This window comes from Corvus cornix, chromosome 6 (assembly GCF_000738735.6).
Source record: "Corvus cornix cornix isolate S_Up_H32 chromosome 6, ASM73873v5, whole genome shotgun sequence".
NCBI classification, from domain to species: Eukaryota; Metazoa; Chordata; class Aves; order Passeriformes; family Corvidae; genus Corvus; species Corvus cornix.
In genome coordinates, this window is record NC_046336.1 from 20,428,383 (window position 1) to 20,449,103 (window position 20,721).

Consider the following 20,721-nt stretch of genomic DNA (forward strand, 5'->3'; position numbering starts at 1 on the left):
GATGAGCCAGAGGAAAAGCCAGAGCAATACTCCAGGTCACTCCAAAGGACAAATTTCAGACACTTAGTAGTATAGCATGTGTCCATTTAAACAGGGTAGCCAGTATTGTTTCCCTTATTATTTCCTTAGACAGGAAACAAAGCACACGGAAATCAAACAGGATTACCATACATGCACTATGAATACCCACACAGGAATTAGTCCTCACAGACGTGACTCACCACTGACCTAAATTCCACATTTAAAACTCCCACACATTCTGAAATAAATCTTCTCAAACTCTTACCTGCTTCTTCGGAGAAAGGGCTAAGCTGAGTGTAGCCACAATGTTTCCTCTTGTCTTTACTGAAGATGCTGTCTATATTCAGAGACTCTCTTTTGGGTCTCCACGTTGGCCGGTACCTGCTAGATGAACTGGATTTAGACTCACTACTGGTACTCTCCACTTCCCAGTCTCGAGCGTGCGCAGACAGGCTTTTTGAGGGTCGTGTTTCTGCCTGATCCACACTACTCCCTCCACGAGGGGAATTCTGGATGGTATGAGAAATCTGCTGTGGTCTGCTGTGGATCATGTTGCTCACTGTCTCTTTAAATTCCCTCAGCCTGCTGGTGCTGCTGGATGGTTTGGGGGCAGTTCTGGGGGCTTGTTTCTCCTTCAAGGTTTCTCCTGCAGTTTGTAGGGACAGCAAAAGCCACAAAAATAACTTCAATTAAACTAGCAGCTCAACTTGCAGCATCTTCATGCAGACTTTGAAAAGTGCAATCCAAAACAACAAAATGGTAATAAAAAAAACCAACACTCCCCAAACAAACAAACCAAAACAGAACTAAACACCAAAAAGCAAAGAGAGGACTAAATAAAGATGGAAGAAACAATGAGGGAAATGCATCTACACACTGAGAACATTAAAAACATTCAGAAAGATACTGATATTTAAAATAAAGTAACATCTCTTGCCTTCACTATGGTATCCTGATGATTGAGCCTCATCTCCTTTCCGCCTAGACCGGCTAGAACTCCTCTTGCGGTCTGCCAGCGAGCTCTTCTTTGAAACATGCCTCTGATTGCACTCACTGTCAGTCAGGTGGCCTGGAAGGAGGAAGAACACAGTAGAGATGACAAGAGCCTTCAGATCAAGTGTTCACTGTGCTAAGAGCAGCAGGACTCTCCTGCTCCTTAGGAGCTGCAGACACTCCAACACTAACTGGCAAGTTTGGGTAAGTTTTCCTATCTGTAAGTTTTTGGTTTTGTCTTGGAGAGGATGTTCCATTTTTAAGGCCATAAAAGAACAATACAGCCCCTCCAACGACTCTGGTTAATGACAGGTCAAGCAAAAGGTTGACTCTGCTTTGTCTTCTAATAGTCTAAGGACACCACTTTCTTGCTGTCAGTTTTAATGACCATGAAGAGGAAACTCCTGAGGATAGCTTGCCAGACATTACTCTGTTGAATAAAGACTCAAACACAGCAACAAGTTACCATCTAATAATGAATTACTGCACACCATCAGCTGCTCTGCACTAACTATTCATCTACACTCTCTTTGCCTGTAGCAAAGACTAACTAATCTGAGTTAGCCTAGACTACAGTGAAGAAGCCTCACTTGGCTCTCAAGGGCCAAGCCAGCTAATTCACATCTGCCACAAGCTAGGAGCACATGCACAGACCATGAACATGGATCAACTGACACACAACATTCCCTTATTACAGCTTGTGTGTCTTGAGTGCCAGTATTTTTCTCTTGAACACAATTTACTCCCCATTTCCTCACATCAAACGGGATTTAAGACTATTTGACATCATAAGTTTTCTCTATTGCCTTTGCTTAATTTTATGGTTCTCACACATTCACAGTCCTAAGCCTGCAAGCACAAACATATGCATGGCTTTACTCACGTGAGTAGTCCCAAGCAGAGATGCAGGATAAGAAGGGAATTTATGAATAAGCTACAAAGACTTTTTTCTAGCCTTTATATCACAAACTTTTACCTCACATAGGATGATAGGAAATGAAAATCCATACTAGCAAACAGCGGTCTAACAGCCCCCAGACTACATAGCTGCCCCTCCTGGGCCTTCTCCCTTCTCTAGAGATTAGCATAAAAATCAACATTTAAAGCAGATTTTACATATAAAATTGTACCTGCAACATTTAAAAAACCAATTCACTGCAACTACAATTGCTACAAAGATATTAAAATAAATGAGTGGGAAGGAATCCAAACAATAAAAAGCAAGCTACACAAGGCTCACTTTTCATTTGCAAAGCAAAGAGCGATTTTGTGGCCAAATTTTTTAGAAACAAGCAGACTATATAAAAGAAAATAAATAAGGACACAAAAGAGAAATGTTGGCAATGAAGATAAAAGATGTATAGCATTTTCGTGACTGAACAGGAGTCTGTGCTTTGGGGCATTTTTTTTTTCCCTTTCACAGCATGGACTGCCGCTTATCTTTTAAGACTTCCAAGAACAGCATTATCTTATACCTTGTAGTGGCTCCCCTCAAGACAGAAGAGACTTATACTTCACTTCAGTGTGCACAACCTTTCTAGTTAAACATTCCAACATGACAGGGATTGCTTGGTTAGCATCCTTCAACTACCATAACAGAAACTATTTGCTAATATTTGGTGCTATTAGTACTAGCTTAGGGTTTGCATAGAATAAAGCCCAGCTTAGTCTTTTAGAATGAGGGCTGCTAGCCTTGCATTACTATTTTCTCCTCCTTTCAAAGACTGCAAATACTGTCTCATTGTCATCAGACACTTAATAGCCACAGAGGAGATGTCAAGAATCACAGGTCTGCAGGACACAGGCTTTGTTGTCTTTACCTGGACACTCTAAAACAAAGGCTAAATCCAACATAATGCATGAATATGGGAATTAAAATCCCAAGAATACTAGCTAACACTTAACAATAACTTTTTAAAATTCTCTAAAATAACAAGCCAGGACTTTTGAGTGCCTAATGATATGCTTAAAAGGTGTCTCTTGATGAATATATCACTTAAATACCTCATCCTCCAGACTAGGGATGGCTTCACAAGCAAACAGCAATATTCAAAGGAAAAGTCTGGTGGTGTAGGAGTTGTGTGTGTCTAAGAGCATGTTAGAGAGGAAAATGAAATCAAATGGGTTAAAACACAACACCGTCTACTCCCTCCCCCTGAAATCTCAGTTGTATGAACAGGGCAGCCAGAATACGCACATTTTTCTCAGCAGCACAGGTGGGTAGGAGCAAAGAGAGGACTTATGCAGCCACTCTTCTGCCCCCATTCTGAAGTACCCAGGAGCCTGAGGTCATACGACCCAATGGTGGTCCTTTCCCGAAGGATGATGTGGGATAGGGTCCATAATTTTCTGGGCTGGAGTAGTGGGTAAATGGCCATTAAATGAAGAATCCTGCTTTTGCCCAGAACAATTCAGTTGACAGGTCAATGTGGGTGGCTTCTTTATAGCCCCACAGATCACCATTTGATGACTGAGCAGTTGTATTAGTTGGCAGACTGACTTTTTTTGGAAAGGTTGTGGGTAGGTAAAAGAAGAGGGGAAATGCCCAGACAAGTGGCTAGCTAAGGGGACAGACTGACTATAGCTAAGGCTGAATCAGGGAAGATAAGGACAACTGAATTCAGGTAGAGAAATGGGCTAAGCTGAAGGGAATTACACAGGATAGAATCAATAGGAGAAGAAAGAAAGAAAAAAAGGACAAAGTCACTAAAAATGACAGAACAAAAGGTTACATGCTGAACTTCATGCTTACATGTTTGTGACCATCCCCCTTACTCTCCTTTTCTGCTAACTTCTGCATGGCAAGTTTTGCAGGCAGGAACCTAATCCAATAAACTCTGTGCCATTTTTGCAGGCTATTTAAATAGTATACCACTATCTCTTTTAATTTTGTCGTCTTTGTACTCTGAAGACAATCATACATTTTGTTTCCTCATCACTCAATTTCTGCTCCAACTTTCTTTTCTTTCTCACATCCTACCTAAGACTATGACTGGTCCCTACAGCATTAAGTATTTGCTAAAACACTGGAAGGACTGTTGGGCTATCTGAACCTGTGTATTACAGTTACTCAGACCTCTGATGAAGAATGAAAGAATACTAAATAACATGAACTTGAAACATTTTTTTCAGATTTTGATGTACCACAGATTGTTTCAAATGAACCAATTATGATACAAAAGAGGAACAATTTTACGAATAAAAGGACCAAGTGGTCTGACAGCTTTGACACTCTGGTGCAATCTAACAGCTGCTGATTCAACTCCTTGGTCTTCTTAGAAAATCTATTTATGGCACAATAAAATAACTTTTCAAACAGAAATAGCAGATCCTATTTCTGATGCTACAGAAGCCTGACCTTAACTTATGCACTACTTTTTCAGAAGTGATGTTAGAAGTTGCTGTATGCAGAAACAGGCTAATTGTGGATACTGGCCATGAATAATTGAGGAGATCAAGTCTTTAGATTTCCAGTTAACCTCTTTCAACTAAAGAGTGTTCAGGTAGACTGTTCAGCTGCCCAAAGTAACATATATACAGATTGTCTTCTCACTGGATATTCCAGCTTAACTTCCTTCCATGGCACAGGCAGGAAATTAGCTTATGCTCCTCACTGGTGCAGCAAATACTACCAACCCCCACTTACACAGAAAGTCCTGAGTTCCCAAGCATGAGGGATTCTGGTGATGAAAGCGCCCTTCCCAGATAGCTGCAACGCCTGAAATGAAGTTATTGCCCGGAGATGAGTAAGTAGCACACACAACACTTACCAAACCCTACAGTGGGGCTGTGCAGACTCCAACTCACAGATTTACATAAAAAAGAGAGCAGGCAGTATTGTGGATAACAGAAAAACAAATCTGTAAATGCTTGTCTGGCTAGATACAAGTCTACAGAAGCCAACAAGACTTATAAATTATGCTTTTTTTTGGTGAGTGCCAATAGTTCATTATAAATCAAAAATTTAGGATATTAAACATTGTTCACTATTCTAGTAAAGGTTGTGTGTACATATAGAGATATTTTCAACTGGAATCCACTGCAGTCATCTTATCTAATGACAATGATCTCACACAGATGTAATGGTATCTGCTACCTGTGTCCCTGCTGCTTTGTGAAGCTGCATCATTCTCCACATTGTAGATGACTGTCCCCTGGGAGTCAGAGGAGAAGTGACTGACCACAGACTCATGGTGTGCCTGTTTATAAGGATAGCTGTCTGTAGAGGAATCTGTCCGTGTATCACTCGAGATGGAAGGTTCTCTCCCTGGGGAAGAAAGAAATGTCAAGGAAGCAATGTCAAATTTCAATCTTTTTCAGCTATTATAAAAGCCAAGAAAGGCTAAGAAAAGAGAGCAAGGGCAGCCATAGAGAAGTTAACAGAAAAACAGAATACCAAAGATACCAACTCAGATTCAAGAGCACCAGAGATTATGGGAAAAGCCTGCTCCTTTGGAAGCAGGGACACAGTGTCACTCCTCCTGAAAACCTGTTTCTTTCTTTCTCTTTGGTAACTCCAAAGTTATCAAATCCTTTTAATATGCCAAATTAAACTACATCTGTTGGACTGAAAGTACACATTAGTACCACACTGAAATTATTGTTCATTTTCAACACTGTTGAGTGCAACTACAATATGAAATAAGCTGCTTTGGGGAAAGTAAAAAAAATTACTGAAGTACAAAATCTTAATAAGGGTAACAAGAACATCACGTTATAATACAGGCTTCATCTATTATGAATCAAAAGCTTATCTAGTATAAACTTTGTACTGAAATACTTTTAGCTAAAGCAAAGTAACCTGCTCTGTCTCATTGATCCCCTACTGAAAAATATGAAGCATCATGATTCAGTTTAAGTATAGTAATTCCTGAACTCATTAGAAGAGGTGAAAAAGGCAATCTCCTCCCTCCAATTTCAGTACATAAAAATAAAAAATCTGAACAGTTTGAAGACTAACCCTAACCCATGTTAGATCATAAAATGTGCAAAATGTTGGTCATTTTACATATGTGATGTATACACTCCTTAATACACAGGATGTTAGCTTCATACTCATTTCTCAGTGGAGAAATTAAAGAAGAAAAAGTATATTAAAGAAGGAAGTCCTTCTTATGTTTAACTGCAAACATTGAGCCTGAGAGCATTTCCCATTTTTGGTGAGAACAAGTCTTGCAGTAAATGTCCTAGTTAAGGATGGTTTAGAACTTTAAAGTCAGAAGCTTCAGTTATTGAAGTCACCAGTTAGCGTTCCTCTCTACATCCACACCACACCAGGTCCTTCACTTCCCCACCCCCCAGTTTCTTTCTCCAAACGTTTTTGGAAAAGACTGCTACCCAAACAATCAACAGTCTTGGACCAAGAGAGAGGTTCACAGATGAAACACTGGAAATCCTCTTCAGAATTCTTGATCAGCTTTAACAAGCAACAAGGACCCCTGCTGACAATAATACACTCCAAAGAAGGAAAATATTTCACACGCCGCACTTCAGTGTGAAGGTACAAGGCACAGAGCCCACACTTCTTACCCGAGTCTTCACTGTCATAGCAAGTCCTGCTATATTGCTGTAAATCCACCTGAGGGGGCAAGTCTTGTGTTGACACTGGAGTTCCTCTTGGATCTGCATAGAGCAGCAGCAAAGGCTGATAGTGACCCTTAATGCACTTTGTCACAACATCCTTCCATTTTGGACCAATCTGAATTGACAACCAGAAACAAACAAAACAAGAAACGTTTTCTGTCATCATTTTCTATCATAAGTTCTCTTTTCCCCCTGTAGGAAACAGAGGAGTAAAAACTTACGCAGTTAGGGGAGGATTTGATTTACAACCCTGGAATAAGCTAGGTCTGGCATAATTGACAGAGATTTATAGACCTTAAGCAAAGAGAATCACAAACCTGTGTTTCTATAGTTTTAAGTAAATGGGTGTTATGGTGAAGGGTTTTAAGTATAATAATGTGATTTTATAGTTTAAGTTAAGAATTTAGATGTTGTAAAAGAAGTTTCTGTGTGTGGACGTGACTTAACGAGCCATTGGTTAAGATACAGCTGCACTGCAGTGAAGTACCACAGGTGATAGGTTGTAAAGTCAGAAAGTTTCGTTTTAAGTGCCTATTGGATTAGAAAGTTATAAATTGCTATGTAACCCTTTGTCTTGTGACTATTTGCCATTACTCTGATGTATTGCAGATCTCACATCTCGAGACTGATGCCTTATTCGTTATTTTAAGCAATAAATCCTGTGTAATTGCATAGTCCCATCTCTCTTAATTGAATAATCCGATGGGAGACCCGAAGACTCGGGATCCAATATCCCCCACTGCAATTCTTTCAGAGTTCAATTTTCCACTGACATGATTTAACTCTTTCTCTAGCCAGCACTGACCTGGACTCAGCAAGAAAATTCCTGAGCCAACCTAACTAAAATCCAGGTATTCACCATCCTATGGCTAAATAGATTACAAGACCTACTAAAAATACAACTACAAAAATAATCCTTCCCTTTCAGATTTTTTTCCATAAAAACCTTTTCATCCTCTGAAATGTCCTAACCTTGCATCAATCAAACAGCAGAAGAATTTGTTAATGAACAAAATGAACAATAAAGATATCAGGACAGTAAATTCAAGACAAAGCTAAATACTTCAAGTGTGTGAATATTTCTGCTGTGACAGAACCTCTGCAAGCACTGATAAACCAGGCAATTAATTCATATAGTAATACTAATCTCAAAAATCTTCCCCATGTGTTAATACAGGTTTCACCTGATATACTGAACATTTACTCCAACAAATTTGCTCCATATGTGAATATTCTACTAAGGAAGTGCAGTACCTAGCCTTGGCAAAATTCTTCTGCTGACAAGTATGACGGTAAAAGTGAATAGAGATTTTTCCCATTGAGACTGTGTTTGTCATGACTACAGGAGAAAATTTTCCTCTCTCACCTTTGTGATTCCGTGACTAGAAAGAAAAATGGAGAGTGGTATGAAATAATGCCAAACAATCTAATGGGTTATAATGTCATGCCAAGATCCCAGCACTGGTGTCTTTAATGTCAAGGACCTCATGCTTGGTGAAAAGGTTTAAAAAAGCACTAACAGAAGAAGCAGAATATTTGTTGTTGGCAGCAAGCACTAGGGAAGACTGGCATGTAGACACTTCAGAAGACCAAAACCAGGCACTAAATAGCTATACTGCTTGTCAGCAAGGTAAACAGATGTGTGTTAGCTGTATGCACAAGTAAACTAGCTTTTCAAACAACAGCATAAAAACAAGACTGAGAGACAACAGAACAGAATTAAGAATTGGGTTTCTGAGATTTCTGGTGTGCTTTTTTTGAAAATACTTCAATTTGCTGAGAAAAAAGGAGTAATAAATTTGTGGATCCTGAGTGGAAAATCAGCAAAAAAATCTCAAAATCTATAGAAAACAGTATGGATTTACACACAAGCAGCTAACAAATCTCCAACACATTATTTTCCTAAACAATTTTTTTCTCACCTCTTTGACATGAGCATCATCAAAGTACATCCACTTGCGGATTTTAGTTTGGAAGAAGAAGGTTGAATAGTGTTTTCCATAGTAACAAATCATTCCCACCAAATACAGCTCTGAGTGTTTTGCTCTATCATCAGTTACTCTGAAGAAGAGCTTCAAGAAGGGAGGTAAGAAAAACAGAAGGAGAAATTAATAAGGCGCTCAGAATTTTAGATACTGCTTTATGTTCAAAGACCTCGAAGTACTATAGAGAGGTGCTATATCTTTTACTTCAAAAGATAGAGAAAACAAGGCAATAAATAAGTAATCATGCAATGTTTAAGCAAACACAGAGACACAGACCAGAAATGGATTCTGACCAACTCACCAGATGCTCATAAATTGAGTTGGACTTGGAGAATGTGTCTACTTGAAGGAAGACATTAACAACAATGAAAAAATAACCTGTTACATAACTTCAATGTGGTTCTGTTTTGAAAATTTGTATTCTGTGTCATGCTTGCTGATTATATCAAATACTGTTTAAAAAATTCACTCCTTTTTGCAGAAACAAAGTGGTTTGGACAGCAAACAGCTGGCATTTATTCTGACTTTAGCAAGGACTATCCAGAATTCAGCATGGACCAGTTTATGATGCTAAGACATAAAAGATGAACTGAAGACATCAGTAGATCAAAAGAATTCAGCACACAGAAAAAAAAAAATCCTATTTAATTGAATTTTATTAATGTAAAATGCACAGGTCTCATGTTTTAGTGCATTACTGCTCTACTATGCAAAGACCACACTTTCATAACCACATTTCCATCAGCTCACACTGATTTTGGTACACTGTGCACTGGACAGTGCATTTTTTTTTTTAACATAAATGTGTGTATATATGCGAGCTATTTTATGTATTATCTCAATGCTACGGTAAGACACAGCTACAGTTTGGTATACCGGTAATTCAGCTCTAAAGCATCAGTTAATGTAGAGTAAGTGAATCCTCCAGGGGACAAACCTCTGGATCTTATTTAATTCAGTCTGTCATTCAATCACACAGTGCCAGCCACCACCTCTTAGAGACTGTTCAGCTACAAATAACTCTTCAGTGTTATGACCAAACATTTCACCAAAAAGAGGAGCTAAAGGTAAATAACAACCCCAAAGACCAGCAAGCTACATTTTGGCTTCAAAAGAAACAGAAATAAACTTCTGTTCTTTAAAATGAAAGAGCACAGATATATTTTCATAGAAATAGAACAACCCCGATCCAAAATTTCCTTTCACCTGAAACTATTTTTGAAGTTTCAGACATTTCAGAAACACACTTAACAGGTTTTTCTAAGGCTTTCAGAGACAGGTCAGATCCTTGGTTCTGTCCTCTATTCCTCTCTTTATGGACGCTGAAAAGGTAAAAGTGGCAACTTCATATTTTTCTCAATTTGCCACTACAGACTACCATGAAAAAGACTGTCTTTGTAGGTAGTGCCAAAGTACAGAAAACTCACATCTCCCAGTTTAAGGCAAGTTCCCAGACTGTGAATCACATCCTCAGCCAGATCAGAGTGGTCTGAGTCCCAAACCAAGCCAATGGTGATGATTTGTGGCGAGTTCATCAGCACACGACGAATACGGATCTTTTCCCCACAGTTACTCTGAGCACATAAATAAAACAAGACATTGAATATAATCCTTCTCTTATTATAATATTAGGGCAAGGCACTAACAAGTGTAAGTCTCAGAAGTACAGCTTCCAAAGAGGAGGTGGTGAAACACAGCAGATATGCTCAGTGCCAAGGTAGGAGCTTCTTGTGTCATAGATGAGATGTGCTATCAAGACTATCCAGCATTAAGTGAACATGGCTGATTCTTCCTCATGCTATTGATAATGATTAAAACATAGAGCACAAAAATAAGCTTATTTGAAAATAGATAAGCAAGCATACATGAAAGATCCCAATAACATTCTTGGGAATTGGAGGGAAAGGTCACTTTTGATCAGAATCACAGATTAAAAACTGTATTTACAGAAACCAATGCTTTATATGACAGTGTCAGAAAAACTTTCTGCTTTGCTGAAAAAGCAGAAAAAGTCCTGCTTTGCTGTTAAAATTCCAGTGTTTCTACAGGGTACCTCAAACATCTCATCTTAGATAGGATAGTTAGGTCAATATTCATATAAATATGAGAGGAGCAGCTGGAAGATCAGGAGAATAAAAGAGTTGCTTTAATAACTCATAGGAATTCTACAATTCTTATTCCTGTTTTGATTTTTCCTCCCATTTTTTACTTTTTAAATAAGTACCAGTGCATTTTGCAGGGGAGGGGGGTGTCAACGACACAACAGGGTAGGGGGGACATGACAAGAACTATGACAAAGTCCATTTGCAACATTCACTTTTTCTCTGAGGCACATCACAAAGGTACCCCTGCAAGATTCCAGGAAAAAAAAAAAATCTTTTCATACCGAGAATCATTTCTCTTGCCTACAGAGTCCAATTTCACAATTGGATATAATAATTTCTGAAACTAAAACCAGGGAAGAGATCACAAAGCATCTCCTCCCCACAGCAATCTAGAAAATTTAACCAGAATTTCAGTCCCAACCATCAGGGAGAGCCAAAAATGAAAAATTAAAAAAGCAGAAAGAAACTGTAGGGGACTCTGATGTTTAAATGTGGATATGAGGTTCTGATATTTAGATTACTTTATTCACACATATTTTGAAAGGGTCATTTAAAGTATAAGCAATTCTGTTTATTACCTCCCAACCAACCTTACTCTCAAATTGTGTTCTTTGTTTCAGCACTGTCAACATGACAGCAGGAACAGGGCATCCTGATAAAAAGCTTCCCTTGTGTAACTTTGAGGCCACACTTAGCCAAACCTCTATAGAAATTCTTTTGACTATAAAAAGAAAGGGGCAGCAAATGCTGGTATGCAATTTATCCAACTTATTATTTCACAGTCAAATAGCAGTTTGCCCTGACCAAGAACACATTTCTATTAATTTTCACATTCTTTGGTTATTAAATAGATGGACTCATATGCACCTTTTAAATGACAATAAAATATCTTATTTTTTTTTACTTAGATAAGTGAGCCACTATTTGCCAATATTTAAAAAAATATGTATTTCAATGGAGACTTTTAATCAAGGTTTCAGAGCTATAAATTGGGAGAGAGGCCAGGTATAAAATGGAAATACTTACACTGCCCCCAGGGACCAGGTACACAAGTCCTCTTAGAGCCTGTATTGCTTCACTGACAACTGGTAATGCACCTAACAGTAGCTTTACATGAAGCAGCAACTATGCAGCTGTTTCCTGCCCTATCTATTAATCAACATGTAAAAACAGTTTGATGATAACTATTTTTGCATATTTATTAAAAGGCAGAACAAGATATTAAACTCTTACTTTCGAAATCTAGCACTTACGATATACATAAAAAATAAGCATCTATTCCGGTTCTTAATACTCGTGTCTAGTCAAAGAGGCACTCATCACCACTAATTTTTCCCTTCCTTCATTGAATAACTGTGAGATACTGAATTCACGCCCAAAGAAAACTAAGGCTACTCACTGGACAGTTTCGCAGGTCCCCCATAGTGCTGGCGTTCTGCAGGAGCTCTCCAAACATATCCGGAGTTGGTTTCTCTCGCCTCTCCAGCATACAAATAGCTTGATTGCTTCAGTATAGACAAAGTATGGAAAAAAAAGTTTAATAATAAAATAAAAACACAAACCCACACTAAGCTAGTATACATTTCACCTAAATTTTGTTAGCATTAAGAAACTTAAAATACATAACACTTTTTATATTTAATATTGTAGTACAGAAAAAACCACATAATTAATTGTGAATTACTACATCTTCCACAAAAATAATGCATAAAGAAAACAAGTCAAACTCAAAACAGAAATAAATTGCTTGGCTTAAATTTTATATCTTCGAAGAAAACTTCAGCATTTTGATAAATACTTGGTTTCAAAATGAAATACTTGCTTCAAAATGTGTCCCCTTCAATAAACACAATTATAGCAAAGTAACACTTTACTATATTTATTATTTACTATTTTATTAAGTATTAACATACTTAATAAAATTACAAACAAAAAATAGCCCAGTACCCAATTTATTTCACTGTCCAAGTTGAAAGAAAGATGACAATATGAACACAAGAATATTAGTGCTCAAAGCATGTTCAAGTTTAAAATGGCTTCAGAGGTAAATAAATATATTACTACGTATTGGTACTTTTAAAATAATGCATGACTTAAGACCTATTGTGATATTTCATATAAAATACTGAATACCATTTAGATGACTATTTTACCCTTTTTCTAATAAATAATATTCTGATATACAGTGTCTGCTGGAACCTAATGAAAAACTACAGCTTGATGGAACAGCAGGCAGCAGCCACAAAGGGGGATGCTTTACGGTACTCTTGCTACATGGGTAAAGTGGTACCTTTTTAAGAACTGCATGTGAAGAGCAACTAGCAGTTCTCATGACAATTTTTTCAGGCTCTGTAACTACGTATCTTGCATGCCAGACGTTAAACAAAGAGAAGTTCTAAATCCCAATAAAATTTTCAAGACAAGTAACAGATTCCTGCCTCAATCAGATTCAAAAAGCTTTTAACTGAGCAGACATCTACTCAAAGAAGACTTCTCCAGCATTAGTTCAAACAATCTGCTTTAGACCTAGTGCTCATGCCCTGTGCACCACCTTTAATGAAAGGTCCCGGTGACCAGGACAGTTCCCCCATAACTAGATTAAACAAGAGCTATATACTCCTCCAAGGAAAGAGGATTTGAGGAACTACAGGCTGATCAGTCTCACTCCACCACCTGGGGCCATAACAGATCAGATCAATCCCCTTGGAATCAGCTCCAGGCATGTGAAGGACCAGGTGAGTCAGAGCAGCCAGCACGGATTTACCGAGGGCAGACCACGTCCGACCTCCAGTGAGAATTTCCCTTTCTGCATCTTCCGCTAGTTATCGTGGAACTGCCCTGGTCACCATGGAGGAGGAAAAACCCTTACAGTTCAGAGCTGGAACAGGCAGCCCAGAGAAGTCATGACATTTTTGTCCTTTAAGCACCTTCAAAACTCAGCTATACACAACACCAAGGAGCCTGATTTAGCTCTGAAGTTAGCCCTGCTTTAAACAGGAGGATGGAATAGATGTCCAAAGGTCTTTTTCAATGTAATTTTTTTATTTTTCTTATCTGTCTTCTTAAATCACCTGCTCACACATTGAAGTCTTTCAAAATGTACATGAGTCCTTGCCACTACAGTTGTTAAGATTCAGAATCATAAACAAGCAGACACACTGCTCCATGCCTAAACTGCTATCTTCTCCTTTACTAAATCCTCGTGTTCTTTATCACAGCTATCAAAGCTCCGCCAACTTTGAACAAACCATGTTCTAGACATTTAAACAATAAAGATCACAAAGATCAAACTGCAACACCAGCATGGGGGGGGGGGAAGAAAAAAGGGGAAAAAAAAGTGTGGGGGAGGGGAAGGTTCCCTGTGAAAAAACTCAACTCACCAGAGTGAGGTTGTGGAAATATAATGTACCATCTGGATGAAAGGTAACGGGTCAGAGGTGGCACCACAGCTGGTACAAACACACTAAAGAGAAAGAAAATATAATGCATTGACAAGATTAAACAGGTATTTCCACTGCAACACTTCCGGCTGTACATTTCTTTCCTGTGGCAATGCATGTTTTAGAAATGAAAACACAAAACTTGAGAACTGGCGATTGGTATTAAGCGCATATCATTACCTCACCTGTTCAAATAAAGTCATTGCAAACTTCTGATGGGAAACACAATGTGGTGCAGTGCAAATATCTTCCTTTGTCTCATCTGCAATGTGGAAGTGAATTCGCATTAGCAGGTTTTCCTAGCCAAAGGAAAAAGGAAAAAGAATGCATTAGATAATTTCAACTGCAGACAAAAGTTAAGATATAAATCACGAAAGTATGTCAGATGCCATAATGTTACAGACAGAAGGCTCCTGCAAATTTTTTAAAGTTTCTTCAAAAACAAAGAAGTTGGTATTTCTTGTATACAAAAGAAAATGGCCTCCACTTCTGATTTGAAATGCTGCATGGTAACCATTTATTTTATTTACTAGCACTGCCGAAGATTCTGCTACTGATTTTTCTGTCCAATTCTCAAGCATCCACGGATGTGACCAAATATAACAGAGTACCTATGCAGTTTTAAAATCACTGGATTGACATTAACTTCTCATCAACACAAAATAAATCAACTCCTCCATTCCACAAGAGCTTTGAAATATGACACATCATCTACATTCTATCAAAAAGAGGGAGAACTAATAATAAAGAGGCAGACTACATCCTGTATGAAACAAAAGGACTGAACATTTCCTAGACATTAATTCATACAACTACATCTGTTTTAAAGTTCCCAGGAGTTTTTGTCCCAAGACCTTCTCTCCTCCCATTGTTGTCAACACTAATCTGTGGGTGCCACAAGTCTCTTAACAACCCTTACAGCAGAACGCTTTTCACCAACACTATTAGCTGCCTGGGTGGTCTATAGGCCTGCAATAAACAGGTCAAGATTAATTATTTGGCAAAACAACTATAACATTGCACAATTTCCCTTGAAAAATTTTCCTGTGAAAACACAACTTCAAAAAACTGGCAAACAAAATGTCTTTTCACCCTCTTGAGGTGATCCTTAAAACTAGAATCCTGGATCATTCTTTTAGTGCAATTTTTTCATAATTCACATCTAAAGCACACTTGAGAATCCAAGCAGTACATATGCTAAAGTAAATGTAAATACGGTTAACAATGATATTACCATTTCCAAATCATTTGTTTGGGGATCTCTCTGTGCACTTTTCCAGGCCAGACATGCAAAATCTGTTGCAATTTGGGGAAAGGAGAAATGGAGAACAAAAAATTAAGGGGAAAAAAAAAAAAAAAACAGGGAAGATTGCATAGTGGTGGGCCACCTCTGTGCCTGCCAAACCATCTTTCAGTTATACTCACAAAACATTCAGCAGCATCATCCATGATGCCCAGCTGGAAACGTTGCTCATCCTGAAATGTCTTTGCAAGAGCAGTGCGCAGGGCATCAGAAGGCAGTACCTTCTCACTACTACACTGAAACTGGTTGAATATACCCTAGTAAAAAACCAAAAAGATAGTTAAGGTACTGCATTTTTCAAAATATGACTCAATTTATCTGAAAACAAACAGCAAACATTTAACTTGTTTGGATCCTGCAACACACAGATACTTGTATGGTACACGGACTACAAGAGAAAATCCTAAAAGTCCTTCCTTTGAAATCCTGTGCACCTTTGTGTATTTCTTCCTTTCCTTTCACATATACAAGCGAGGGCTAGGAGTTTAGGAGGATTTCCCTCACTGTCAATTCCCCATGGATCTTTATTTCTCCAAATCTGATTCCTGAAGCAAATACAATGAACACCAAAACTTCTCACTTTTTATTCCCATTTCTCACTCTCCATTTAACTTTCTCACTTCCAGCTTACACATGCCACTTTGTTTCCTCTTTTAAGCAACTCTTTCCAAACATCTGTAGCCCTTTAACAGCCACAACTTGATACTTGCACACTTTAAAGAAATTTACCTTTCGTAAGTCCAAGAAGTAAGAATTAGATGATTTTTGTGTGAGCATGCAGGAGGGAAAAAGCATGATGTGAATAGGAATATCAGTTCCTATGTATAGCCAGCTGTTCACTTGCTGCCATAAACCTGCATTTTCATAACTGTAACTCACACATCACCTGGGTAACCATTTGCAAGGATGAGTAGTTCTAAAAAGACACATTATTGTCTGAAGTGTGGGTTATATGCATGAAAGTTCTGTGCATATTCCCAACTGATTAAACCCCCATGTTTATTTTGTGTGCTTGCGTGCACGTGTGTGAAATATCCGAAACATCATCTGAACAGTTAACTTTCACTGTGCCCTTCCTACAAAACAGGAACATAATTCTGTATGCAAGATCCTCAGTTTAAGTAAAAAACTTCTAGTTCTTATTTTAATACAAGACAACTCTCCATCACCACTGTGTTCTTTCTACATCATGTAATATGACAAGCAACCATCTTCATCAGTGTCAATCTAAAAATTCTGCTTGTCCTTTCCTATGAAACTTTCCTCACAATTTCTCTAAAGACTGTGGAAAAGCTCAGTTCATACAACAGGAGAGGAAAAAGGGATCACCTTTAATTGTGCACCAGTCCTCTTTACTGCCTCCTAAACTTAGTAAAACAAGGAGAAAACCAAATTGGTTCGCCTGTTTGATTTTCTTTCAAATCTATACTAATCTGCAGTATTTCACAATTCATGTAGCACTTCTTCCTTTAATTACAGAAACCTTCTCCCCAACATACTTAGGATCTATATTAATTGGAAATAATCTAAATCTTTCTCTCTTGTAACTACTTTTACTTGTTTCTTTTCAGGAATTGAGAAGGTAAACTGGGAAGTTTGCCAAATGGTACAACCTTGTCTGTTTTGAGGAAGCTGGAAAAAGTGCAGAGCACAGCTGTCACTGCACAGGCAGCAAACCAACCTCCATGCCCCTGCCATTTTTGCCCATAGGAATGGTACAATTTATAGTGCTGACATAATCTAAGATAGATGTAATATGCCAATCTCTTTTATTTTGTTGGTCTTCAAGGTGCTCATTCATGGGTGAGAGCCCATTGTGCTGAAGCCCACAGCTCTTCTACTATTGCTTTTATTAGAGTATCACAGAATCAGGAGAAAAGCATAATGAAGAGAAAGCCGTGAGACAGTATCATACTTTGTGAATTACAGACAATACCCCTCCTCAGCTATCATTTATATATACATACATAAAACTGAAACAATGACAAAGTCTCTGCACTTAAACTTGATTGCCATTTCTGTTACTCTGGTAACTGAGCAAGTTTCATTAGTGAATTTTCTCATTTCAGTGACCCTCAAAAAAAACCAAAGGCAGTGAAATATAACTCCATCCTGCTTCACACTTTACATTAAATAGTTTAAGAGCACTTGAAAATATTCACAACTGTGCTTTAGAAATGTGTTTATTCTGTTTGTTCAATCTCACTTCACAGATTTGAAAACTGAGACACTTGTCTAGCGACTGGTCCACAACCTCACTGCCGTGAGCTGATGGGCAGGACCTGGTTTGCTTCACTGAGAGCCCTGAAATGGCTCTGCACCCCCGGGGGTGAGAAACAATGCAGGGTCTAAACTAGGTAAAAGGAGAAGCAAGCAAGAAAACTGAAACTCTTCTTTTAAATTGCACTCTTTAAAGAAACAGTATACTTACCATGGAACAAAAAATTATTAAGCAATGGCAATTCTGCGAAGAATGCAAAAATCAGGATATAGCAGATCCCAACATTACACGGAAGAATGCTTCCTCAAATTTGTAATGACATAGCACACAATGGTACAGTCTTATTTAGATTACAAGGGAAAAAATATCTTAAAACCAGTGAGTAATTATGCATTTTAATCTAATAAAGATCATATCTTATTATGTCATTGCACAGTGCTGTTTAGAGCATGTTGGAACCCAGTGCTTGTAGGGAGTCCCAAAAGCACCTCAAATGGAGTCAAAAGCACTTTGAGTTTGGTTTTCCTTAGGTTTTAGTCAGTGGGGTTGGGTTGGAGTTTTTTGGGGGAGATGGGGTTGTTGGGGTTCTCCCCTTCAGAACAGGTCTTTCTTGTCTCTCAACCTCCAATGAACAGGTGTGGCATTTCCTGCATTTTCATCACTTTAAATTACCTAAGTCAGATCTTCCTCCTTAATTTAAGGTCTTGCCTGTGAGCGATACTGTTAATTGCGCAAACATTTGTTCCGAACACAGGTATGACAGCCAGCTGGGTGCAGACCAGGAAAGCCCTCCTGATTCTGCCCCAGGAGTTCTCATGGCACCTTTCTTCCAAGTGTTTATGGAACATGAGAACTTTATAAATGAAACATTCAAACTTCATTCTCCTCCACATACTTCTTCTGAAACTGAAGATGGTGGAAATCCATCAGTGTACTGACTGCAGTGATGATCTCTTTCAATGGCTACATTCCAACACAAATGAGCATGTCCCTAACAGTGGCAACAAAATGAATGGATGCTGCTAAAAGCCTCATGAAAAAAGGAAGTTTCTTCCATTTTACCAGTCTGCAGTAACTAAAATCAAGGATGTTGAACAAAAAAAAAATTAGCTTAACATAAAATCTAAGAATTACTAATACCATATTAATAGCAGTACTTTGATTTCTACACTGAGGACATGTTCTTGGCATGTTGGTCAGTCTACAAGCTAAGACAGAGAACAGTATGAGCAAGGCATTTTTCAGATAGAGAGTCTGTGTTCTGCTTATACTTCATTCCTATGAGGTCTGTATGGAAAAGAAGCCCATCTCCCTTCACATCCTCTTCCCTACAGCTCTTCAAAAGTCTGGAAAGGGTAGCAGAGAATAAAATTAGAAGTGCAAGTGTTCTTTAAGACCAATAAATTTGCAAAGTCCACCCAGTTGCATATAGTCCTTCCCCAAATACTAAGTCAAGATCAACTCCAGTGACATTGCTACCTTTCACCAGCTTGCTCTCAGATGAGTCAACCATCCCAATCAATCAATTGTAGGGCCTTGCTTGGCTTTTTACTTTTCAGAAGGCTTTTTCCTAGTTTCTTACCTGAAGACTTCATATCTTTTCTATTACTACACAGCCGGGCCTCTGACACCCATCAGAACAAAGCCCTGTTGAGTCAGTGGGCTTCCAAAATAATGTCCTCCACTTTGGGAAGCGTGGGTGCGGGGATCAGTATGAATTTTCTAGCTATATATTGATCAAGGATCAAATAAAGGAAAACAACCTAAGGCTTGAGACAAGGAACATTTATCATGCAACTCCTCGAGAAACCTTGAAGATATTTCAGAACACTAAAATTCACATGCATGATCATAAACCAAGTTATTTTTCACCTGGTTTAGACAATAAAGATAGCAAGTATATTTTTAGGTAATTCATGGGATTTACATACATTCTTGGGAGATCTGCTCCCAATTATCTTTAATAGTATTTGGAATCAACTTCCTCCCTAGGAAAGTATTCCATTTATTTGGGGTAAACTGACATCTGTAGTGTGTAACTATACTGATGAAACAAACCAAACCTGATACACATGCACATGTGCCTTTTTAATCAAGCATGCAAAAGGAGGCTGACATAAGAATAAATTAATGGCTGAAGACAATAAGCAACAGCTACTGAATCAGATCAGCGTTCATGCACTGTAATTTTGAGTTGTGTCCTTGGCAGCTTTCTGAGAACTAACTATTCCCTTTCAGAATTACACAGAAGTTTCTTCTGTATAGGGATATCACTGCAGCTCTAGTGGTATGGTATTTCAAAGAACAAAACATGTTCACCTCAAATGCCTTAGTATTCCCTACACTAATCAATTGTTTCTGGGTTTTGGTGATGGGGTTTTTGTTTGTATAATTTTTTTAAGCTTTCTCTCCATTTCAATAGCATGCCCTTCTTACCCTGTTCAATTCAGTGAACCTTTTTTTCTTGCTTGTAATACCTAATCTCTCATTCAGAACATCACACTCTCCCAGTGAATCCTCATACTCAGTACAACAACCTGTTTCAAATGGCTGCTAAAAATCACTTTTCCCCTATCCAAACACATCAGCCTCCACCCACAGTATTTCCACTAGCTCACATTTCCTCCCCACATTTCCTCGTGGTATATTCGCCTTCAAGGTTGCAATAAATTCTAGCTCTATTTGGTTTTGTGTTTTTTGATCTCTTTTCAAACCTCCAAGTCTGATAACAATCAACTTAGATTTCATTTATTCCTTTCTTTTTCTGTCTCTTCCATTTGTACTCACACTGTACCCTGAATATTAAGATCAGGTCCCCAGTACAGACTGTCAAGTCAGGCACCCCTGGCTACTACCAAAATCAAGTAAAAATAATACTTTCTACAAGTGTTGTTTAGGAGGGTGGCAGGAAAAGAAATCCAAATCATAGAATATCCACATCTACTAGGTAACAATTCACTAACTGCTTGATCAAGATCAAAACAGCCAACTCTTATTTGGAAGCTTCAATTACCAGTTTATTAACTGAGGAAACTGTACTTGCTGCTAGTTTATTTGGCAGACAGTTAAC

The 20,721-nt window shown here is 38.3% G+C and overlaps 1 protein-coding gene across 10 annotated transcripts in view; it reads right to left on the minus strand.

Moving 5' to 3' along the window:
- The window catches only part of USP54 (ubiquitin specific peptidase 54), a 97,832-nt gene that overhangs the window by 20,749 nt on the left and 56,362 nt on the right, over positions 1-20,721 (minus strand). For 9 of the 10 annotated variants that reach the window (XM_039554421.1, XM_039554423.1, XM_010412172.3 and 6 more), the window contains 11 exons: positions 15,553-15,687; positions 14,313-14,426; positions 14,068-14,150; positions 12,087-12,192; positions 10,010-10,156; positions 8,520-8,669; positions 6,544-6,712; positions 5,111-5,281; positions 4,661-4,732; positions 959-1,090; positions 287-667 (listed from right to left, as the gene is read on the minus strand). In XM_039554421.1, coding sequence (XP_039410355.1) covers positions 287-667; positions 959-1,090; positions 4,661-4,732; positions 5,111-5,281; positions 6,544-6,712; positions 8,520-8,669; positions 10,010-10,156; positions 12,087-12,192; positions 14,068-14,150; positions 14,313-14,426; positions 15,553-15,687 — 1,660 coding nt within the window. The remainder of the gene's footprint in view (positions 1-286; positions 668-958; positions 1,091-4,660; positions 4,733-5,110; positions 5,282-6,543; positions 6,713-8,519; positions 8,670-10,009; positions 10,157-12,086; positions 12,193-14,067; positions 14,151-14,312; positions 14,427-15,552; positions 15,688-20,721) is intronic. The other variant, XM_039554422.1, reaches the window with a different exon arrangement.